The sequence below is a fragment of the Pristis pectinata genome, chromosome 1, assembly GCF_009764475.1.
Source record: "Pristis pectinata isolate sPriPec2 chromosome 1, sPriPec2.1.pri, whole genome shotgun sequence".
Lineage (NCBI taxonomy): Eukaryota > Metazoa > Chordata > Chondrichthyes > Rhinopristiformes > Pristidae > Pristis > Pristis pectinata.
Window position 1 is genome coordinate 35,408,445 of NC_067405.1, and position 26,150 is coordinate 35,434,594.

Genomic DNA, 26,150 nt, shown 5'->3' on the forward strand with positions numbered 1-26,150 from the left:
TTTATCAATTATTTTTGTGTAATAATACACATATGAGATTTCATAACAATGTTTCAAAACAATACAACATTGAAGGATTGAGAAAATGTCACAAACCAGAAGAGTAAATCTCAGGACTATTTTAAGCATCTTAATGTAGAAATATCTTGCTTCCTTGGTCCAACTTCCATTGTATTTATTTTATCACCTTTATCACATATGAAAACTTAAAAGTTTTTGTACTGAATTTCAATAAGTGCTTCCTATTTTTCATTTTTCTTCTTTTTTGGTGGTTCCTCAGTTCATGACAGTTTATTATACCAAAGGTGTCTTATGACATATTTGTGAATTTTTCTGAGCACTGCAGTTATACACCATAATCTAACAAACAGTAATACTAGCGTCTGTTTAATTAAATCAAATACACTAATATAAAAATATCTCTACCTCCATCCCATTATAAAACAAATGGTTAAAAAAAATCAGGTTTACACTTTGTGTTAATACTTCTCAATGTTTTCTATATTGAACAACATTACAAAACCTCAATTCCATTTGGAATTAGCATCAGACAAGTAATTACTTACATTTTTTTGCAGAATTGAATAAACTTTTGAACTTACTGTAAGCATTTATCAAGTTTAAGTTAAATAATTTTGCTGCTATATATTTTTCATAAAATAGCTGCAATTCCTAAGATTTAATCAAACACCAAAGCCATTTCAAAGACGAATAATAGAAATAACACTTCTTGAACAGTAATTTAAGCCTTATAATGTTCTTACCTACAATAGAAAGAATGACGACTACGAAGTCAAAAGTATTCCAGCCTATTGTAAAATAATAATAGCGAAGTGCAATCAGTTTAAGCACACATTCACTCGTGAAGAGAACAATGAAAACCATGTTGATCCAATATAAGATGTTGTCCATCTCTTTACTTTGATCATCAGTCTCTACCATCATGGTGACCATGTTAAGGCAGATGAGAATCATGATGCTGATATCAAAGACTTGCTGGGTTACAAGATCAAACACCATGCCTTGAATCTTGTTCTGTAAAATAAACAGCATTAGATATATTAATTACAATTGGCACCACCTGCAAGGACATATTTTCAACATATCCAAGTTAATTTTCTTAATATGTATAAGAAGGGAAAGGCAGGCACCGTGGAAAAAAATGAAGTTATCCACTTGAGAGAAAAAAACAGAGAGATCAGAAAAACAGAAATCTGCTCAAGCTTGCTCCAGTGTTCAACAAGATCATGGCCAATTTTCTATCTCAAACACCATTGTTCTCCCTTGTCACCATGTCACTTGATTCCTTTAATATCCAGAAATCTAGCAATCCCTGTTTTAACTCCAATCAATGAGCGAGTCTCCACAGCGCTCCAGGGTAGAGAATGTCAAAATTATACAACATTATGAGTGAAAAAATATTTCATCTCAATCCTAAATGGCCTAAACCTTACGTTGAGACTGTAGCCCATAATTCTAGATTCCTCAGCCAAGGAATACATCTTCCCCACATCTATCCTCTTGAACCTTGTAAGAATTTTATTTATTTCATTGAGGTCACCTCTTACTTTGGTAGCCAACTCATTCGCTCTTCATTTGACAGACCTGCCATTCTAAGGACCAATTTGGTGAATCTTTGTTGCACCCCTTCTACAGCAAGTATATCCTTCTTCCAGAAAGAACAACAAAATTGTATACAGTGTTCCACATATGGTCTCATCAAGGTCCCATACAATCATTGAATGACGTCTTTATTCTTATACTCAAATCCTCTGACATTAAAGACCACAAATCATTTGTCTTCCTACTTACCCGCTGCACCTGCATGTTAGACTTCAGTGACATGCATTCAAGGATGCCCAAGTCCCTTTGAACATCAACATGTCACAATCATTTAGCATTAAAAAAAACTCAACCTTTGTTTACTCTATCAAAGTGGATAATCTCATTTTTTCCATGGTGTACACCATCTTATATGTTGCTTCCCACACACTAAGCATGACTATCTGCTAAAGCCTCCTGCAATTTCATTTCTGTTCACATCCCTGCACACTTTTTTGGTGAACATATCTGAAAGACAGCACCTCCAACGATGCAGGACTCATTCACATAATCACCTAGAATTTTACATTCAAGTCTCTGAAGTGGCATTTGGACTTGCAAGCCGCTGATTTACAGACAGGAGAACTGCAAATTGAGCCACAGCTAAGACAATGCACTGAGTATTAAACATGTATGTATTTGCTAATAATCAATCATGAAAATAAATAATGAGCCGATTTCAATACAGACACTGCTTGACAGCAAGCTTCTTTGCAAATTAAGACAAAATAATAATAGGTCATTATCAATATTTGTTTCTAAGTTCACACATGAATAAAGCTGTATATTATGGATTTCCACCAAATATTCTACTTAACAGCTTCACCACTATTGAAATTGTTTCTTCATTCACAGTATGAGTAATATGGGCATACACAGTGGAATTCGCAATGTGGAGTGTATTTTGGATCACTCATGTTTGGCCTCTGGATGTCAGATACCACATATCACGTGTGTAAACATAGACCCTCACAGTGATTCTGGAGACTGCTTCAATTTACTTATCATGCACCAGCTTGGCCAGGCCCCAATTTAGGGAGCTTGATGCTAGGAACTCACCACAGGTAGGTCTCTAGATAAAATGCCTACTCCTCATGAAATTTCTGTCTGTCTCTCTCTCTCTCCTCTCTCGCTCTCTCTCTGTCTCCCTAAACTACTACCCCAGGTGGCAACATCCAATCTGTTTTCCTGATCTGCTGTCCGAGCACCTCCCGCCAACTATCAACCCATCAGACAAGTAAATAAAGCACAACACCTATTTTAAAACTTAAATCTTATTTTCATTGTTAAACTCCCTGATTGGCAGTTTTCCTCACACATAAGGCTGTATCTCTGCTGCCTCCCCTTCTTCAAGTCAGCTGCTATACTGGTGCTGGATTACAATTCTCCAGCACTGTGATCTTCCACTTGTTCAGGGTGACAGCTGTTTTTCTCTCCTTATTTCTCTCCACCATCTTCTGGTCATTCTCTGGTCAACTTGGCTTTGGAGATGGTAATTTTTGAAAGCCCTGGACCTTTCATATATAGTCTTTACCCAAATGATAATAACCTTTCAATTCTTGGGTTCATTCTAAAGCTGCTTTCCACTTTTAAAGCTGTTCTTAGCTGTTCTATATCTATCAGGTTTCAACACATATGTGCTTTTACTAATGAACTGATTCGTCTCTTTGAGGAGTCTTGGAACCTGCTCCAAATGATTTTATATAAAGTTCCCCATTAGAATTTTTTTGCTTTTCCAATCGATTGCAAAGCTATTAAGTTCTTGAATACTTTATTTAAAAATAAACAACGCTATTTGCTACCATCAAAATGGTTGCCCTTCCTCATCCCACCTCATCCCTCCTTCCTCCTGTCTTCACATACTCTTGTCAGTCACACTTATTTCCTGCCTCTTTCATTCCAATAGACCAAACCTCCATAATGTGTTCTTTATTTATACTGTAAGTATGATAGTAAAAATTATCTGTTCTTGGTATATGTTACGTTAATGGTTCTTACCAAAGGCCTTGGTATAGGTTTCTGTGGTTTCTTGGAGCCTAGCTTTTTCATTGCATTATAGTATTTCTTTTGTTCTTCAGTCATGAAAATGTCTTGACCTCCAAAGTAAAATGACAAAAGCGTACTGGTTATAATCACATTCATAGCCAATTGTATGCCAATTTTACAACATTCAGTTAGACTTCCATGGAATACTCCATTTACTTCTAGCTCAATAAACATCAGATTATTTGAACTGCATAATAAACTACAGAAAAGGGATGGTTGCATCAATAGTATAAATATTTTACATAGCCATATTTACAGTCTGTAAATATAATTTTGAATGTTCTAAGGAATAAACACTGCAAGTTTCATTTTTGCCTTTTTTCTAAATTATATTAGAGGTTATAAAACATTGCTAACTTTTGCACTTACTGTACTTCAAAATTTTGTACCAATCTTAGACATTGCCCAATGGTTTTAAATGAATGATTTCATAAATATCACAGATTTGCCCAGAGCAATCTCTGGTGATACTCCATCCAAGTTTCACCTGGTCTGAATTGAACCAGACTATAAAACCTCAGGGAAGTGAATGGTGGAAACAAATTCTTCAGTTTCTACTGTCCTTGAGAGCAGATTTTTAAGATTACTTTGTATAATTTAACTTTAATAGGTTTTTCCAATAACATTGACATTTATATCGATAAAGTTTATTTATCTACAAAATTAAAAAAAGATACATAAAGTTTGCCTTGTTATTATGTGGCTCAGGAAATTAAGATAATAGGCCAGATTGTACTTGATCTGGCCCATTGCCAATGCTCACCCCTGACCAGACCTGAGGCTGCTTTAACCTTTAGCAGTTACATGATTCCCAGCAAGCATGAGGCCTTCACTCTGCGACTGACCCACAAATGGAGCAAGTCACCACTGGTGATCAGGGCTCTAGATGACATATCCTGAAGCCTTGCCCCATCTCTGCCCTGCCAGTTAAAAGCCCTGATATATTGTTTTTAAATGTCTTTGATAATTAGAAATATTTTGGAAAAAGAAATTGATTTAAGTATATAAAAAAGGTAAAATTATTTTAAAATATTTAATTAAACAAAAACATAATTCTATAATGAAACAAAGAAAAGTAAACAAAACATTTAGTGAGACTTACCTTTTTAATTAAGGTTGGCAACCCCATCAAGTGAATGGAGCCATGCTAGATGCACCAGCAATAGCTGGTGTAGTGTCGAGGGATCAGGTATAAAATGTATCTGACCCCTGTATCTAACCTTAGGAAGCACCTGGACTCAATGGAGCAAGAGTTCAGATATGCCAGTAAAAGATCTCCTGTGCCTTCCATACTTCCATATGGCAATGCAAAAGTGATGAAATCTAGAACATACTGAGATGTATAATAAAATTAATCAGTGATTCTCTACAGAATCTTAAGGTGGCCATCAGCACAATCCAACAGTGTCTTAAGAGAAGCAAAGGGCTGGAATATGCTGACACCCAGGCAAGGTTCTGAAGAGAACTACTGACTAACTACAGTGCTAAGGTCAACATTCCTGATTTAAAACCCATACATTGTAAGGGGCAACTTCGAAACAAGGTGGAGGATGGATGCTAGCACACTGCATCCAGACTCACAGCTTACTGCCAAGGATGGCTGGCATTCACTATTGGCATCAATAACCTTGACTGAAAAAGTGTAGGTAAGTGTTTTTTTCCCTTTACTTCATGTTTTTAATTATTTTCCAGCCCTTAAAGATGTTTCCAAGTATTTTTGTTATTTCTGTATTTTTTTAAACTATTTAAATACACTTGAACTGTTATCAATTGTCCCCGACCAAAAGCTGTTAAAAGGCCATCGGGCATGAGGTCTCAGGAACTGCCATGTGAGGCTCAGTTGCTGGTAGCGAAATACTCTGCCTCCCAGAATGGCAATGGCTGTGAGCTTCCAGCTTCATTGGACCTGCAGGACTGCAGAAGGTACAGCAAAGAGAAAATTGTAGGAGGGAAAGCATGGACAACTGGCGAGATCATGCGTAATCCAGCCTATTAAAAAAAATAAAGCCAATTTGACTCATAACAGCAGAGAGTAAGAAGACAGAGATTGAAGTAATTTACTACCAGCCTTATAGCTCTAGCTAGTGTTGGAGGGAGGGGGAGAGGACACAATGGTGAGGAACTGCTTGAAAAAGACATATTCATGTAGTGCAGTGTAACTTCTTTTCTAAATGTCCCAAAACTCTTTGGAGCTAGTGAAGTACGATGAAATGTAATCACTGTTGTAAAATGTGAAAATACCATAGCCAATTTGCACCCAGCCAATTTGCACCCAGCAAACTTGCCAAATAATGATCAGATCTCTCTGGAATGTTAATGGAGGTTTAAACAATGGTGATGACACCAGAAACCAATTCATTGTTCTTTTTTTAAGATGGTGCTGCAAGATATTTTACATCCACATGAGAAAGACCATCCAAAAGATATCATAGACACAAGAGACTGCAGATGTTGGAACCTGGAGCAAAAAACTGCTGGAGGAACTTGGCATCTGTGGGGGGAAAGTCTTAACCCAAAACATTGACAATTCCTTTCCCCCCACAGATGCTCGACCTGCTGAGTTCCTCCAGCAGTTTGTATTTTGCTCTCATCTTCAGTTTAGCACCTCCCCAGGGCAACTGAAGTGTCAGCCTAGATTTTTCTGCTAAAATCACTGGACAGGATGGGACCTTCCAAGTTACAGGCAGGAATGTATTGGTATTAGTTTATTATTGTCACTTATACCGAGGTACCGTGAAAAACTTGTCTTGCATACCGTTCATACACAGATCAATTCATTACACCGTGTATTGAGGTAGTACAGGGTAAAAACAATAGCAGAATACAGAGTAAAGTGTCACAGCTACAGGGACATGCATTGCAGGTAGACAATAAGGTGCAAGGTGACCAGTAAGGTGCAATGTGACCTCGTGAGTCACAGCTGGCAATGCAGACAAATGGATTCCCTCAGAAGTGAAGCAGAAGGTGAAGGGAAAGGAAAACGTTCCTAGTAAGGGACCACTGTGATGTGTACAGATTTATGTGGTAACAAGACATCTGGGTTTTTGGGAGCAATCTCCATGGCTCCATGTTATGTCCAATATCACTGACAGAGCACCCACCCCTACATGTATTTCTGATTGATGGAAATCCCTTTAAACTCAGTCACTGCACAGTTAACTTGGCATTTCATGGGCTTGCCTCAAAACAATGATGAGAGTTGTTGTTTCCCTTGTAGTGGCATTAAATAACCAAAGACAACTTTTTCTTACATATAGATTTAGTGATTGACTCTATCTGTATCTGACTGAAGTTGGATATTCAAAATCAAGGATCCCAATAATGCTTAGGTGGTACATAAGAGACAATCATTTGGTTAGTGTAGTGGGAGATGCTGTTTCTTTTTTCTTTCATAATATCCAAAGTGTGACTTCTCTGAAGTACATGGGACAAAAAAATATGTAAGTATCAAATTATTTTCTTAAATTGATATGGATTAATGGCTACCACTGTACTACTTCCCAGAAATCTACTGACAATCAATTCCAGTAATTTTGCAGTTAATTTTATAATTTTATCATGTCAATATACCTTGATTCTTTTGATGACTAAGATTTGTCTATTGAGATCCCTAGCTCCCTTTCATTTCACCCATGTTCAGTGCACAGAATAACTGCAATTTCTCTAGATTTTCAACAGTTTGTACTCAAATTTTATCTGCACCATCTAACTTCTTCTACATACTACATAACATTTGAGAAGGTGTAGCTTGGGAGTGTGTCTGGGACATTCCTGGCCTACAATGCAAATGCTACTGAGCTTTCCACAAATATTCCATTACTTCAAAGATGTTAAGATAAAGATAATCAGTCGCAATTAGCTTCTGAGTTCTGCCTCAATATTCCTTGCAGCTAATCAATTGGCATTTTTAACTTTAATCTTTGTCCTGATGTGGATGTGGGCTCTTCAGGAGGAGAAGCACGAGGCTGCTTTGATTTTCCAGTTGAGTACTTCAGATGCAGCCCTCCAAGAACAGTCACCTGTCTGCAATATGCAAATTAACAATTTTGTCTCAACAAAGACCCTAACGAAAAGCGTCAGAGAATCTTGGACCATATGAATAAAGAAATTTTCCCTGATTCTATACATGCCTACAATTTTATAACATTACTGAGTAAGATTACAAAAATAGATAATTTTCGGCTGGAATTGAAAGAAAGGAGATACATACAGAATACCCTGGTTATAATGCAGTATTTGGGAGCCAATCAAAAAACATGATCTTGCAAGGGAAGTGGGGCATCTTTCAGTGCACCATATTTTTCAGTGTAATGGATCTGGCAGCTTCTTAGTGATTGCGTCCTTCGTGGTTGCTACCCTGGTCAACAGTTCTTCTCTCTGCTGCCATTTCCCTTAATTCTGCAATCAGTCACTGTCTTTCAGCCACATAGAACACAGAACTGGAAAGAGGAGAGAAAACTAAACAACACATGAAAGCAGGAGGAAAAAATAGATCACGAGAACAGAACAGGGAGAAGTAAACAGAGAGCAAGGTTCACAGAACGAAGACTGCACTGAAAGAACAGAGGTTCAGATAAACAGATCACACACAAGTCAAATACTAAATAAAGACTCCGTTCATTGAAAACAACAAGGAACCAGAAGTAGAGAATAAGAATCATATGAAGAAAGTGCAAAACACAGGCAGATGCACAGAATAAAGGAATCAGAAACCAGAAGAGGAGAACGATGTAATAATAAAGTAGTAAATACAGAATGACAAACCACAAACACAAAGTATAAAAACATAACACATAAAATAAATGATAAGCTATAAGTAACAGAGATACAAGCTTGTGATGGCAACTACCCTTTCATAGATCGGACTATTGACAATTAAAAATTGGCTGTTTAGGGGTTCCTTGGCCATCTGATTTATGCCCAAGGTCAGCCTGATGTTAACCTTCCGACAGAATTGTAACTGGCCAAGCAGCTTGTCATCACACTAAACAGGTCGAAAGCCAATCAAGCCTCTGCACCAATTGAACGATGCTGATTAGAAGATTTTCTAACAAATAGATGGTCCTCCCTCCTTTACAAACTTGAGCATCCACTCTGAAAATGGCTCAAGGAACTTTCCAATCCTCCTTCACTCCCAAGAAAAGCAAACGAGTTTCTCTAAGGCCCCTCAAAATACTTTGAACCCCTGTTGAAATACTCAAGCCACACCCCCCCCCTCCCCCCCAGATCCACTCCATCCCCATCACTCCTTCTCGTCTATCCTTGCCGGCCCATACTTGGTGGCTTAAATAATGTAAAAATCAATTATTTTACTGTATTCACTGGAGCCATACAATTGATGCACATAACTCCTCATCTGTATCTAGGACCTCACTGTGGTCTGGGCTCACATAACCACGCATGAGTAATAATTCTACCGACTTCATGCCTATTTCAAATTGTACCTGAAAATCACTCACCCTGGTTACAAACAGACACAATTTGTGACAGAAAACAAAATCAGAGTGATATACTGTCAAATCAAATTCACAGAATAGTGAAAAATCACTAAACAGATGCAGAATGTAAAATGATTTTGGAAATGAAAAAAAAGACCAAAAACAAGTGAAATTCAAAGAGGGAGGAAGAATAATGCACCAAACATGCAAACACATGGAGAAACTCTCAAAGAACAGAGTTAAAAGAACAATGAAATAACAGATAGCTTTTAAGGAAAAGCAGTGCCTCTGCCAAACATGATGAATAAAAATAAGAAATACACACTCTGCAATTGATACACATAAAGGTTCGCAAATATTTCCCATTCTGTTGTTGTCCCCTGCAAGTTGACAGAGATTGACCTTAAGGGAAAGTGCACAAAAACTGTTGTATTATTGGCATTTTATAAAAACAATTTTAATGCTGAATTCAAATTAGCCATATTAGTTTTGTTTTGGTCAAAATACTTATCTTTTTCTTCTGTTGATTGAAGTTGTCAATAATGACACCAATAAACAAATTCAAGGTGAAGAAAGATCCAAAGATGATGAAAATGACAAAGTAAAAATACATGTACAGATTGCATTCATAGTCAGGTTGCTGCTTCACCTAAAAAACACAATTTAGGGCAAAGAGATTACAAATACAAAAAGCAAATAGATTTTGTTTTGTATTAATTTACATTCATGCTTTTATGTAATATACATGGCAGAAAATGACATACAGTCAACAACAACAACTAAATTCAGAACTCCTAGAATCATATTATAAAATTTATTATAAACTTATAGTAGCACTTTCTCTAATATCCCTTTCTCTGTCTCAGTGTATCTCTCTCTCTCTCTCTTTTACTTCTTTTTGATTCTCCCAAGAAACATATCTACCTTTCCTCCCTCACTCATTTGATCATATTTAGTCTAAAGAAAGTCTTTCCTATTCACATTCCTGTTTTATTCAAACTCCTGCTATGCATTTTCAAACTTCATCTCAAGTTCCTTTATGGTCACTGTCTTTTATTTTCTTCAATGTTTTCTTGGCAATCGTATTCAACCAGATAGGGTTGCCATTAAGTCTTTGCCTGGGTACATGCCAGTCTATTGCATTTGGAGTCACCTCTTGAAGGAATTCAGTAATTCCTCCACTCCCTTGGTCATGCCAAAGATGTCCAGACACATCAGTCAAGATATTTATACAGATAAAGTTAGTCCACTTGGAACACAGAAAGTTTTAGATTTTTAAAAAATACATATAAACATGCTCTCCCTGTAATGTCATACTTGATGAATGGTCCTGAAAGCCAATTAAATTAAAGGTTTGATTTACCTCTTACAATAATAACCTACATTTAAATACCATAAACAGACACCAATAAATTGACAGTGACCCACAGAAGGAGGCATCAGACTAGGTGGCCAGATATTTGGTCAAGAAGCACCTTAAAGGAGGACATAGATGTACAGAAGTGGATTGATTTAGGGAAGGAATTTAAGGATGCAGATTCAACAAGATTACCAGCAGGTGGATGAAAGACATTGGGGATTTACAAGGTTCAGGACTGCAGGATCACTTACAGGGTTTTGGGACAGATGAAGGTTTTAGAAGTATGGAGGGTCAAGGCCAAAGAGATATGACAACTTTAAGATTGAGGTTTTGATAAAGCAGGAGCAAACATTCCAAGATACTTTCTCCCACTTTTGACTATATTACTAACAAAGGGATAAAATATACAAGTTATCCTTCCCTGTCTTACCAGGGTAGGCACAATTGTCACAGAGATTTTTTTAAGTTAAAATACCAATAAGTTTAGTCACACTCTCAATATCAGCCTTTCTCATCTCATCCAGAGTTCCTGATCAAGGCTATCACCAAGCTCTTAGGACTCTATAGCTTATTATATGTTAGCATTTATTAATTGTATTTGAAGTGATTTTTAGTACTTTCCTTTTCTTTTATATACACTGTCATTTCTGCAATAAGCACACATAAAAAATACAGTCACACCATTTCCTTTCCTCCCAATATCAGCTACACTGATAAACAAAAGGAAGTTTACATTTGTAGAGTGCATGGTGTGTGAACGAACTTATCATGTGAATTCACCGAAACACAACAGTTTCCTAATGGAAAAACTAACTGAGGATCTTCATGATCTCATTATTTACTCACAAACTTTCTGAATTCCATGCAACACTTCCCCGATTTAGCTCTTTTTCCTGAACATGCTCACTAATAAGAATTTACTGATTACAAATGATTTTGTAATTAAATATAGTGTATAAAATTAGTATTTACCGAATGAAAGGGGTTATATACAAATACAAAATAAATGATGTTCTACTCCTATATTATCCACCAGGACCTAATACATAGAATCTATCAATATAGTCTTGTATCTCTGTCATATACTAAAAAGACTGAGAGCTCAATGTTGACATATTTATGTTGTTTGTGCATCCAAACTTCACATCAACATCAACTTTGCTTGCATGTACTTCATTTCAGATGACCACCAATTAAGATGTATTATTTTAGAAATAACATTTTTTCTGAACATCAGTGGAGTACTTGATAGAGTACTGAACACCTCTGCTTCTTCAGAATAAAGAGAATTTCAAATAGATAATTATTTTCTTAACTTTCTTCAGGTGGTTTCACTTTAGCTCAATTCATTCATCAAGATTAACATACTGTATGGCCTTTGCCAATTAACCCCACTGCCTGGATTTTGGAGGAAACGTCAGCCCTTATTTTTCAATGACCAATATTTCTAACATAACACAAGCAGCTTTGGGATTTTCTGTGCAAAGTTGTAGTTAGTGAATTTTCTGAATGTGGACGGATTTCTGGGCCAAAAATTCCTAATTAGTTGGATTTGTAGTGGATACAGGAATTTTATTTACAACTTTAAATTATGTAAACTAGCTTTTTTCTACTGGTTTCATTCAAATTGCCACATTTCTCTTAGCTAAAGCTCATTCAGTTAGCTCTGAATGTTTTGAATCATGTGATCTACAATCTATGACATTAATTATGCCATTTTGTGCCTGACCTTTCCATTCCATCCACATGATCCATTGTTAATGTTCTCCAAAATTTCTCAGAAAATTAATTTGAATATGCCACAGAGTATAACGTGATTCATTGACTTTAGAAGTGGCTAGGTCAATGTCTCACTCCATTTGAATCAATAAATTCATCAACTGATCAGTATCAGAACATAATAAGACAAGAAATAAGAGCTGCAATAGGCTCCAATGTTCCTTGAGCTCACATCACCTATTATGTCAGAGCTTGGCTGAATATTCCCAACTTATCAACACTTGCCTTTTAGTATCACGGTGACAAAATATTTATTAATCCATACGTTGAATACATAGGCCAGCTGAACACCAACATTTTACAACCTTCAGCATGAAGGAATTTCTATTTTTATCACTCCAAAAATGGCCCAACACTTATCCTGAGCCAATAATCACTGGTTTTAGATTTTCTGGCCAGAAAAACATCTCTCAGCTTCTACTTAAGTTCTCTGATAATTTTCTCCTTGTCTAAACCCCTGAGAATACAGACTGATTCTACTTTTAATATAGAAAACCTGATGTTCTTCAAAATGGTGCCATTGGATCTATTATATCCACATGGGAGACAATTATAGGTTTGGTTTAATGTCCAAATAAATGGCACTACCAACATTTAGTACTCCTGTCTTATAGAGTCAACCAAGTATTTATTTTCACCTAGGAGTGTTAACAAATGAGCCATGATCGACTCCAGTAAATGATACTTCAATCTTAATTTTTTTTCTTAAAAACAACATGAAACTTAAGTGAGAGGCAGTTGAGCTTAAGGGTCTATCATTGGATCTTCTTCCTCATCTGCATTTTGCCCTTAGATCTCACCATCCATAGCCATGGTAGGCTTCTCATCCAAGGACTCTTATCTAGTGAACCTCTGTGGCGTCCCCTTCTAAGGCGACTTATCCAATAACTTACCCAATAACTTATCCAAGTGCCCAGACACATTGGTCAAAACTGAGTAAACAATATAGGCATGAACAACTCTGCTTTACTATTACTCTCAGCTACTGATCAACAGTCCTAAACAGGATTGCTGGAGGTTTCAATTATAATGGTAAATTGTTTCTTTTTAATTTACCAAGGGCACAATATGAACACTACTAGTTAACCACTCAAAAGAGTAAACTAAGGCTACAAACTGACTCCTGTGACAAATTTTAGAACTCCTTGGGATACTTCTGTGATCTATTTCTTCCAATGAAATGATCCCTCAAAAGTTTTATTTTGAAGATCTTCAAAAGAGTAACCATATGTTTTTTTTAATATCAGAGGTAGGCTGTGGAAATTGAACAAAGGGTTGTAGATTTTTAGTTATATTCACCAATCTGTTATTAGAGGGAATTTTATTCAAATGAACAACATAGCTTTGCAGAACTAAGGATGACAATAATTTTTAATTTCAGACTAACTGCACCTGATTTTAACCATAGGTCCAATGTTCATGGAAGTTTGTTCCCAGTATTAACTATTAAATACAATGAGAATGTTGTTGGCTGCGTTCTCTTTCTCAAAACATGAAATATTCTTTCCATTTAACAAACAGATGTAGCTTCTAAACCTCACCTTCACGCTACACTGAAGTTGTGTTCTACATATTGTCAAGTTATAGTAGAGAGTCTCTCAAATGTAGCAAAGACCTGACACCTTTGTTTATTTTTTCATTCGCTTTACTGAGAAGTGAAGATTGTCTGGGAACAAATTACAACTGATTTACAATTGCTCTGGAAATGATTCTGCTTACAACTACTTTCACCAAACCCAGGTAATTCAGGGATGTATTATATCCGTGTAAATTCTACAGTAATTACTCATGGCAGCTTTTTACAATGATATGCACAATGCTCTTAATAACATACTTAAGGATTACTACAAGTTTATTAAAGAGACATTTTTGAATCTTAGATCCATCGTCTAATTGTGATTCTTGCAGTGCCATCAAAGATGCAACGTGAAGATGGAAGGGAATTCTGCCACTGGGGTACATGAATACTAAACTCATCAGAAGTCCCAAGGTCAGTTGCTGTGCATAATGTTTCACAGTACAACTCAATGATTGCTGGCAGAAGCAGGTCAGATATGTCAGAAGAAACAGGGAGGCAGGGCATTTCAAAATTTGAAAATGAAAATGAAAATGAATGGCTGTTCTGCATCACGATTTAAAACACTGATTCTGATTAAAGGGGTGGGGAGGGTCACAAAATGGCACCTTCAAGGGAAAGTAAGCAGTATTTCATTTGAGACTGATGCTGAACTCTACTCTTGGAAAGAAGGGAATGGAGGGGATCTATGAATGATAACAGCAGGGGTTGTGCAGGAGGATTAACTGGAAAGAATCTTCCCGATAATGGCAAGAACGTCCTTGTACTGACAGTTAGTTTTCTTGGAATTTATGGAATGTGGCCATCACTGGCAAGGTCAGATTTTATTATTCTTAATTGTCCTTGAATTGAGTGATTTGCTGGGCAATTTCAATAAACAACTAAGAGTCAATCACATAGGTGGGTCTGGAGTCACATAAAGCCTGACTATGCAAGGATGGCAGATGTCAGGCCCTAAAGTATACGAGTGATCCTGATGGGTTCTTATATTAATTGGACAATTTCATGGTCACTATTAATTATAGTGTTCTTGTTTTCCAGATTTACTTAGCTACTTGCATTTAAGTTCCTTCGCTGCTCTGGCGGGATTTGAACTCATTTCCCGGAATCAGTAGTCAAGGTCTATGGATGCTAGTCCATTAACTTAGCTACCACACCCCCACAACCTAAAAAAATTCAATTATTTCACAGAATCAGCAAAGTGAGTTGCCTGAATAACAGGAAAGCATTTAAAACACCAAGGGACATGGATATTCTCTATATCACAATATCACTGTGTGCTATTTTGTTAACTGTACAGTGATACAACTAGTAGAGCAGCTGCTTTACAACACCAAAGACATGGATTCCATCCTGAACTCGGGTACTATCTGGATGGAGTTTGGATGTTCATTCTGTGAGCGCGTGGGTTTTCTCCAGGTACTCCAGTTTCCTCCCACATCCCAAAGACATGTAGGTTGGTAGGTTAATTGGTCGCTGTAAATTGACCCTATTGTGTCAGTGAGTGGGAGAATCTGGGGGCGGGAGGGGTTGGGGGGGAAGGAATGCATATGAATGTGGGGAGAATAAAATAATGAGATTAATGTAGGATTTATGTAAATGGGTGGTGACAGTCAGCACAGACTCAGTGGATGAAAGATCCTGTTTCCCTGCTGTATCTCTCTATGACTAACATCATGTAATTCGTACTAATAAAATGATGTCTCAAATCTTGGAACCTTGTTCCCTTCCACCTATTATTACTGCTAACTACTCAATCAGTCCTGGTATATTGTGCCCAGAGGATTTGAAAACTGCCAGAACTAATGCTCCTGAATAAGAAGTTCACATACATCTTCAGTGAAAGGTAGATCACAGGAAGAGAAGGCACATACATTAACATATTAAGTCATTATGAAGAGGAGATACCAAAGGACTGGAATTAACTCTTTGTTTGGCAATTGGGAATGTCATAGTCAAAGTAGAACATAGAACAGTCCAGCACAAAAACAGGCCTTTTGGCCCATGATGTGTGTGCCAAGTGGGATGCCAGTTTAATTGGGATAGCTGCCTGCACATGTTCTATATCCCTCCATTCCCTGCTTGTTCACCTGTCTGTCTGAATGCCTATTGCTATTGTATCTGCTTCCACCACTTCCCCCGGCAGCAATGTGTCTTCAGTCAGTTTTTAATCCCATTCACCTCCCATTGTATGCTTCTATGAATTCTTTGCTCTCTCCACCAGCTACAGATCCATAAAATAGGATGTAGAGCAGGAAGCAGCTCTGCCTTCCTAATCTACATGGAAAGCCAGAAAGAACTTTGTTTCTTAGTAGTAACTGTGAACTGATTCATTCACTTATTTTTTTTTCCAATGTTTTGACAATTGCCTTTGCGGGAGGCAACAAAAAGGCAATGTTCCAAGGTTCCTTTGGCGTGTTTTTTAAAAATTTTTTAAACATTTTAGTTACAGCGTGGTAACAGGCCCTTCCGGCCCAACGACTCCGCTCCGCCCAATTTAAAACCCAAATTAACCTACCCATATGTCTTTGGAATGTGGGAGGAAACTGGAGCACCTGGAGGAAACCCACGCAGACACGGGAGGATGTACGAACTCCTTACAGACAGCGACGGGAATCGAACCCCGATCGCTGGCGCTGTGATAGCGTCACGCTAACCGCTATGCTACCGTGCCGCCCAGTTTGATTGACAACTTTTAGTTTCGTGCACTAATATTTAATCTGCAGGTTGTAAAATGGAAGTGTCAAGTGTTTTGTTTGTAACAACAACCACCAGCCAATATTATACCCAGAAGAAGATTTAAATTAATCACAGCCCTACTTTATGATATCTACAATATTGATTGTTATCTGAAGTTTTTGCTTGTGTAAATTGTTCACATTGTTTTTCTTTCAGCAATTTCCTTCCTTTCCTCCTGTCATCCTACTCTGACATCTGCTGGGATGATTCTATGCCATATTATTAAATGCATCATAGAGTCATGAAAAGCAGAAACAGGCCCTTTGGTCCAATTGGTCCATGCTGACCAAGATTCGCATTTAAGCAAGTCCCATTTGCCCGCTTTTGGCCCATATCTCTTTAAACCTTTCTTATCCATGTAGCTGTCCAAGTACCATTTACAGAGTTTACCATATATACAGTTCTGGTTCTGTGGTTTGGTAAGTTATTAACTGTGTTGGGTAATAGAACGAATTATTGCACGAAACCATGGCCTCAGCTGTAGCTATTTTGCACCTAATATAATTTGCTCCATTTCAAAAGCATTGAAATTTCAAAACATCTCCCATATCTTCAATCTCTTACATTAACGTTTGAAGCAACTAAAAATGTATGTGAAAGTATTGCTAAAATGTTCATTAAACACATTTTTTAACCTGTAGTTCATCTCAGATGTATCAAACCTAAATGCATGTAATAATTCTTATACATAGTGCAATAAAATGCATATTACAGTCAGTGAACCTTTTTAAATAGGGACAAAATTAGGGAGAATATAAAATTTGACAGTTAAAAATTATTTTAAGAATTTTCTTAAGTGGTGTTATATTAACCATAGTTTTTATATAAACTTGGTGATTAAACATCTATAACTTAATTTGATTAATATACACTTACATCTCTTGAATCAATAGCAGCATACATGATCTCCATCCATCCTTTGAATGTTGCCTAAGTAAACAAAACAAACAGATAATTGGCATTGGTGCAGAAACGAAAATTTCATAATTGCACAATCTGGATTAGCGGGTCTTACGTTTTCACTAAAATAAAAAAAATGTTTAATTTTAAAGTCAAAACCAAGTATGACTATAGAAAGCATAGGAAACAGACAGCTTGAGCTAGATGTAAGCTCTGTCTTGTTTAATTCAAACATCATTCAATTCTGCAGCTTTCCATTATGGGGGAAAGGAAGAAGTCATAATCCTGTTTAAGGCCTATGAACAGGCAATTTAAATGAGCATAAAACTGTGTTTCTTAGAATCACTTACAGCTTACCAGCATGTATTCAAACTCTTTGCTGAGTCTTACAGTTAAAATTTGCTTCCTTATATCTGCACAAGACTTCAGGAACAATCTAGACATATTTCCTCAGGGAAATAAACAGTGCAGCATGCCAAGTCACTTGATGAAATGCCACATTACTGACTTCTTAGCGGTCTTCTAAGTCATTCACCCTGGGGTTAAGATCCTAAGGACTCTGGGCATTATGGCATCATTAATTTGATCTAATCAGCAAACGCTGCCTCCAACCAACAGCTTTAGAAAAACTGGAATAACCTAACAGCAATGCAGATATACCAAAGCTAAAATCAGGCATTACCTACTGATTAGTCATAAGCACTCTGTGTGAAGTATTTCTCACGGATATTTCATTCAATGTGCCATTATTTACTTTGCTGCCTCTGAAAGGTCAAATTGATATTGTGGAGACTGAATTCTATAGTCCCTGAAAACAGGTCTAATGTGTGATTGGCATCATGCCAAATCTGAGTTTCCTATGTATGTTCATGTCTGCAACATCCAGCCAGGATTAACTGCACTGTAAATTGGCACGATATATCAATTGTGAGTGGCTACCACCAATAAAAACTGGCATGCAATGTGTAAAGCCGGGCTGCATTTACTAAATAGGAGGTCCACTGTAGCTGAAGCAGGCAATAACAGGGTTTTGCAAGTGAAGTTGACCTGGGAAATAACAAGAAATTATTCAACCTGGGAAATATTCAAACCATCCCCAAGGTTTCCAGACGATGAACTGGAGGCCATAGTAGAGTAAGTGGATGTAGGAGGTAGAGAAAGTATTCACAAAGATATAAGAGGTTTTACTACTATATTCAGAAGGCTTTTGGACCATGTAGTCACTGCTGGGAGCAAAACCATGGGGATCTAGATACAGGGATCCAACAAGTTCAGTGAAATCAAATGAATGGTTAGGGTTTGAGAACGCATCTTCAAAAATCATTTCCTGCCAATAGCACAACCATTTCCAGATGCTGTTCACTGCACCACAAACTCATTGTTATCAGCATTCACTGTCTACCAAGACACTGCTGGCATGGAGCTCATCGACCAAATGATCTCATTTTGCGATGTAAACTTTGATGATTCTGTGACTCAGTCCTGGTATTCACATGCTCCATTTTACTCCTATTGCTGCAAAACTCACACTCACATTTCCCAACTTGCACACAGTGCCATCTACTCAATAATGACCGCGAGATAACATAACTGTATGACTGACAGGGCTCTCTCTCTCTCTTTCAGGTCAAAATGGGGGACAGATGGATGCAGCAGTGTCTGAGCAGAATGGGATCAAGTACACCTATTTGTCCTAACCCACGTGGAGGAGACTGCTCCGGCCAACATTGGGATACCTGGGGCTAAGACTATGGAAGATGACAGTACTCTTTTACCTAATCCTCCTCCAAATCTCCCTCACTCCATAATTTCTTCAATGTTGCAAGCTGCAAATGATGTGAGCATATACCCATTGCAATGCCTCTCACCCTAAGCTCTAACCTTTCCCTTTCTTAATTCAGGTACCCAAGAACTCCCATCTGGTCATACAGTGGAGGAATGGCAAAGTGACAGGAATTATGAAAGTACACTGTTGCTCAATTTCAAGGTCACACTCACACCAGTTTGAATACTAACGTGGAATGTCATTTGTATGTAATCTTGCATTGATGCAAGACCTCTGCATAGCGATACACTGGGCACAAGTGGTCAGCCAACTGAAGAGGAGAAAGGAAAGTGTTGCAGCTAACTTGCAGAGGGCAACGTTGCATGTGAGTTCCACTGCAAAGCACTCAAGTGAGGACCCATAGCAAACTGCAGAAGAAAGTTGAGAGGTTTGCACAATGAAATGCTTAGTTCACTGCAGAAAGGAAAGCCTGCCATCAAGGGGCATCGAGAAATCCAGCACCACCCTTTCACAGTGTTTTGCTTGGCGCTTGGAGCCCATCCTTTCCTGCGTGGATGTGGAGGCGACCTCAGTTTGCAAATACATGGACACAAACAACTTGTAGAATCTGATAACTGATGATCCTGCTCTATTGAGCAGTTCTGCAATAGAAACTTAGATCGTCATCATACAAGATTAGCCTGCTGCCATGCAGGTTCCAATGCCATCTTCATGGTTCTTCATTACAATGGCTTTTAGGGTGTCACAGCAATCTGCCCTGCACAGATTACCCATATTGCTGAAACACCACGATGGAGGAACAGCAGTGGCTTCACAAAGGATAAACATGCAGTTCTAAAGCAGAAAGAGAACACTTAGCTCTCTTTAAACAGAAACCCTCAGTGACATCTGTTTTGACAGCGTGTTACAGAATGTGACAAATGTCTCAAGTTTCAGTCTGAAAGGATCCAGATGTGTAAAAGTTCATTGCTACATCACCTTGACAGATGGCACTACTGCATCTTTGGCTTGTCCTGAGATTGCAGTTGTGGTTTTAGTAAGTGTCAGATTTCAGTGATAACATTCTAGTTGAATTCCTGACATCTCATACATCGTTCCTCACTAAAGTTGAGATGGAGGATTTTCAGCCTGGGCAGACTGAGTGTGCTTTTCCTCCTCCTCCTCCTCCTCCCTCTCTCTTTTCCAGCTATGTGTGCCCTCTGTTTATTCTCCTAGTTGTGTTGTATTGCATGAGGAATATTCTAAATGCACCAATTTCTGGCAACAAATGATTTGAGCTTTTAAAATCTTTCAACACATTGCCACATCACTCCCTCCAGACTCTAGCAACTTGACAGAACTATAAAAAGCTTCAAACTGTGGTAGAATCATGGTAACAGCTGGAAGAAACCAACCAACTGGCCCACATGTAGATGATGATCCATTTAGTAAGTACTGGAGAAGAGATTTTCCTGCTGCTAAATACATATTTAGCCATGTATGCTTTAGAATAAGCATTAGTCAAGGCAGTCAGCTCTAAGTTGGCAATTTTGTCATCCATAATCTGTAGACACCCAAGACAGTGTGTGTACTCACACCCTCACTAAGTTGGCAACTGGCACAATTCATTGACAATGTATACCTGCTGGCGACTGCAGTTTGGTTACTAAGGAGACCTGTATGGCTCACAAAGCAGATACTAACTTGATTTGTATTCCATCCGTCATCCTAAATATTCATTCCCTTCATCACTGATGCACAGAGACTGCAGTGTATAACATTTACAAAAGGCACTGCAGTTATTCACCCAAGGTATTCTGACAGTTGCAAGATCAGTAGGACCTTGGGAACACTACAATCTACACCATCCTGACTTGGAAATATATCACTGTTCTTTTGTCATTGCTGAATCTGAATCTTGGAACTCCTGACTCAATAGAACCAGAAAGACTGCCACAGTTCAAGAAGGTGACTCATCACCCTTCTCAAGGACAATTAGTGTAGGCAATAAATCTTGCCAGCAAAACCCAGTTTCCAAAAAAAACCTGAAAAGTATTTTGATTTTAGAGGAGTATGAAATTGCCTGCTCAATGTGTGTTGCTCATGATCTTTTTCTGAATCCATCACAATGTAAATATATAGCTAGCAGATGTAAGTCAGTATATATTATTATATATTAGAAAATGAGAGGGAAATCTTTGCTGGAGAGAAATGTGCAGAAGCAGCAGCTCCAACATACACCTAAATTGCCAACATGTGCCACTGGAGGGCAAAGTTCTTCACTGAAACAGTCAAGTCAGACAGTCAACATGAATGCATTGTGTTGTCCTTACTCAATGTGTTCCAAATGTAATAATCCATCTACAGTGGCATGCAAAAGTTTGGGCACCCCTGGTCAAAATTTCTGTTACTGTGAATAGCTAAGCGAGTAAAAGATGAACTGATTTCCAAAAGGCATAAAGTTAAAGATGACACATTCCTTTAATATTTTAAGCAGGATTACTTTTTTATTTCCATCTTTTACAGTTTCAAAATAACAAAAGAGGAAAAAGGCCCGAAGCAAAAGTTTGGTCACCCTGCATGGCCAGTACTTAATAACATCCACTTTGGCAAGTATCACAGCTTGTAAACGCTTTCTGTAGCCAGCTAAGAGTCTTTCAATGCTTGTTTGGGGGATTTTTGCCCATTCTTCTTTGCAAAAGGCTTCTAGTTCTGTGAGATTCTTGGGCCATCTTGCATGCACTGCTCTTTTGAGGTCTATCCACAGATTTTCAATGATGTTTAGGTCAGGGGACTGTGAGGACCATGGCAAAACCTTCAGCTTGTGCCTCTTGAGGTAGTCCATTGTGGATTTCAAGATGTGCTTAGGATCGTTATCCTGTTGTAGAAGCCATCCTCTTTTCATCTTCAGCTTTTTTACAGACGGTGTGATGTTTGCTTCCAGAATTTGCTGGTATTTAATTGAATTCATTCTTCCCTCTACCAATGAAATGTTCCCCATGCCACTGGCTGCAACACAAGCCCAAAGCATGACCGATCCACCCCTGTGGAGAGGTGTTCTTTTCATGAAATTCTGCATCCTTTTTTTCTCCAAACATACCTTTGCTCATTGCGGCCAAAAAGTTCTATTTTAACTTCGTCAGTCCACAGGACTTGTTTCCAAAATGCATCAGGCTTGTTTAGATGTTCCTTTGCAAACTTCTGACGCTGAATTTTGTTGTGAGGATGCAGGAAAGGTTTTCTTCTGATGACTGTTCCGTGAAGGTCATATTTGTGCAGGTGTTGCTGCACAGTAGAACAGTGCACCACCACTCCAGAGTCTGCTAAATCTTCCTGAAGGTCTTTTGCAGTCAAACGGGGGTTTTGATTTGCCTTTCTAGCAATCCTACGAGCATTTCTCTCCGAAAGTTTTCTTGGTCTTCCAGACCTCAACTTGACCTCCACCGTTCCTGTTAACTGCCATTTCTTAATTACATTACGAACTGAGGAAACAGCTACCTGAAAACGCTTTGCTGTCTTCTTATAGCCTTCTCCTGCTTTGTGGGCATCATTTATTTTAATTTTCAGAGTGCTGGGCAGCTGCTTAGAGGAGCCTATGACTGCTGATTGTTGGGACAAGGTTTAAGGAGTCAGGGTATTTATCAAGCTTTGAAATTTGCATCACCTGGCCTTTCCTAACGATGACTGTGAACAAGCCATAGCCCTAACAAGCTAATGAAGGTCTGAGACCTTGGTAAAAGTTATCTGAGAGCTCAAATCTCTTGTGGTGCCCAAACTTTTGCATAGTGCTCCTTTCCTTTTTTCACTCTAAAATTGTACAAAACAAAAATAATACATTAATCTTGCTTAAAATGTTGAAAAGAATGTTTCATCTTTAATTTTATGACTTTTGGAGATCAGTTCATCTTCTACTCACTTAACTATTCATAGTAACAGAAATTTAACCAGGGGTGCCCAAACTTTTGCGTGCCACTGTTTATGAATTCATGTTCTATATATAACATGCAAATAAATGATATTCTAACCCATGGATTTTACCAATATCAGTTAAGCTGCTCACTGTAATTCTGCATGACCATGTATGTGTTTTAATATGTCTTCCTTTTTCTCCCAATGAACGGTTTCCTTGTAGCATGGTTGGAAGGGCTCTTGACCACGATGAGATGAGATTGACTTTTGACCTCACAATCTACCTTGTTTGATCTTGCACCTTATTGTCTACCTGTAATGCACTTCCCTGCAGCTGTGACACTTTACTCTGTATTCTGTTATTGTTTTTATGCTGTACTACCTCAATGCACTGTGCAATGAATTGATCTGTACGAATAGTATGCAAGACAAGTTTTTCACTGTACCTTGGTACAAGTGACAACAATAAACCAATATCAATACCATGTCTGTTCCATTTCCTGCACTTCTAATCTTAACACCTTCACCCCTTCCCAGCATCACGATTGTCCTTGCCCTCGAGTCCCATCCCACCAGCCTTCATATGTATCTGACCAATTCTTTGCATTTCTAACACATCCAGCATGATGCCACCACCAAACTAATTTTTCCCTCTCCTCTGCTGTTAGCATTCTGGGGAAGCTGTTTGCCCCTCCAACACTCTGGCACCAGCTGCCACCAACTCCATCTCCCCTGCCATTGCCACATTTCTGTACAACTGCAGGAGATTCAACCTCAGCCTTTTGTTTTTTTTCCCCTCATTCAGCAGGGATCGATGATTTATTTCCAGTTGAGACAGCAATTTGTTTCAGCTTCTTGCAACTTAATATACTCTAATCACTGTGCCCAATGAATCTCCTTCACAATGGAGATATTAGATGAAAGCTTTGCACAACAGCTGTGTTCAATTTGGCAAGTTTGATGCTGAACTTCAGGTGACCTGTTTAATTCTCTCTTCCCCTCTCACTCTGACCTCTGTTGTCAGCTTTTGCACTGTTCCAGTGAAGTTCAATTTAAGCTTGAAGAACACCACTTCATTATTTGATATTGTAACCTTTGAGACTTATCACTGAATTCAATAATATTCTTGTCATTTCCATTTAAGCCTCCTCTCGACCCATCATTTGTTTTTCATTATCCAATTACCACCTTCTTCTCCATTACACCAGTATCCCTTTTGTTATTTAATAATTTCTGCCTTCAACCCTATCAATAAACTTTGTTTTATAATCTCCAAAATCTTACAAAAATTTGTAATTTTTTGATAGAGCTTTCATTTCCACTAAGAAAGCCATTGGAATGGTGCTCAAAGATTACTTCCCCAGTTTTGTGATGGTTCTGATCACAACACTACTGTGGGTTGTCCTGCAGTGCAACTTGCCCTGAAGAAGTCCATTTGGTGGTATTGTTCACAATGCAATATGTAGTGGCAAATTCCATAACGCTTTCTCCCTTTACTCTTTACATACTCTGGTCTCCTGTTGTTGCGATTTCTCCTCTTTCTCGATATACAGCATTACTCTGATGCTACAGAGTTCACAGAAAAAACTGCCTTCTTAGAAATACTTCCTGTTCCAGTTTTTTGCTCAAACTCTATTGTTTCTTTCTGAGGTTTTACGATTAACTTCAATTGTAAGAAATTAAATACTTTTCAAGTAAATTTGTCAACTACATGCTAGAGTCATGGAGTCTTACAGAAGCAAAATATTCAGGCCACCATGTCCATGCTGACTATCATGTACCATCTTTATTAATTCCATTCACCAGCTTTGGTCCATAGCCTTCTATGCCTTTGCAATTCAAGTGTTCATCTAGATAGTTCTTATATGTTGTGAGCGTACCTGCCTTCCACCACACACTTATGCAGTGCTCTCCAGACTGCAACCACTTTCTGGATGAATAAGTTCTCTCTTAGATCCTTCCTAAACCTCTTGTCCCCTACCCTAAGCCGATGGCCTCTAGCTTTAGATACTTCTACTATGGGGAAAACTTTCCTCCTATTGATTCTATCTATGCCCCTCATAATTTTGTATACATCAATCAGGTTCTCCCTCAGCCTCCTCTGCTTCAAGGAAAACAAACACAGCCTATCCAGTTTCTCCTTGTAATGGAAATGCCTCAATCCAGGCAACATCCTGGTGAACCACCTCTACATCCTCTTCAGTACAATCATATCCTTCCAACAGTGTGGCAGCCAGAACTATGCATAGTACTCCAGATGTGGCCTCATCAAAGCTTTCAAATTTGTACTTTCACCTTCCTGCTCTTATATTTGCCCCAGCTAATGAAGGCAAGTATCGTGTATGTCTTCTTCACCACTTTATCTACCTGTGCTGCCACCTTTAGGAAAAATTCAATCAAATTGATCAGACAGGATGTGCCTCCAACAAAACCATGATGATCACCTTTGATTAATCCCTGCCTTTTCAAGTGTAGAGTAATCCTGTCTGTCAGATATTTTTCAATAACTCCCTTACAATTGATGTTAGACTGACTGACCTGTAATTACCTGGTTTATCCCCACTGCCCTTTCTGGTGATGGGTACCACATTTGCAATCATTCAGTCATCTGGCACCTCACCTGTGGCCAGCAAAGCTTTAAAAATTTGTGTCAGCCCTGCCACAATCTCCTCCCTTACATCCTGTTGCAGACTGGGATACATCTCATCAGGCCCTGCGGACTTGTCCACCTTTTAAGCCTGCTGAGACATCTAATATCTCCTCCTTTTTAATAATAACATGTTCTGGAATTTCACCAGTCTTCCTCCCTGAATTCTCCAATGACAATGTGCTTCTTCGTAGTGAATACAGTGTATTTATTTAAGACCTCACCCATGTCCTCTGGCTCCACACGCATACCAGCATTTGAGTTCTTAATGTGCCCTCCTCTTTCCATAGTTAACCTTTTGCTCTTAACATACTCATAAAATGATTCTCGGCTACTGATATTTCATGCCCATTTTTTTTGAAAACATCTTTATTTATTCAGCACGGTAA

At 38.2% G+C, this 26,150-nt stretch overlaps 1 protein-coding gene across 1 annotated transcript in view; it reads right to left on the reverse strand.

The window, feature by feature from the left end:
- scn1laa (sodium channel, voltage-gated, type I-like, alpha) overlaps nt 1–26,150 on the reverse strand; it is a 132,055-nt gene that overhangs the window by 1,371 nt on the left and 104,534 nt on the right. The window contains 4 exon segments of the mRNA XM_052027520.1: nt 765–1,035; nt 3,601–3,705; nt 9,598–9,735; nt 17,417–17,470. Of these exon segments, the coding sequence (XP_051883480.1) occupies nt 765–1,035; nt 3,601–3,705; nt 9,598–9,735; nt 17,417–17,470 (568 nt within the window).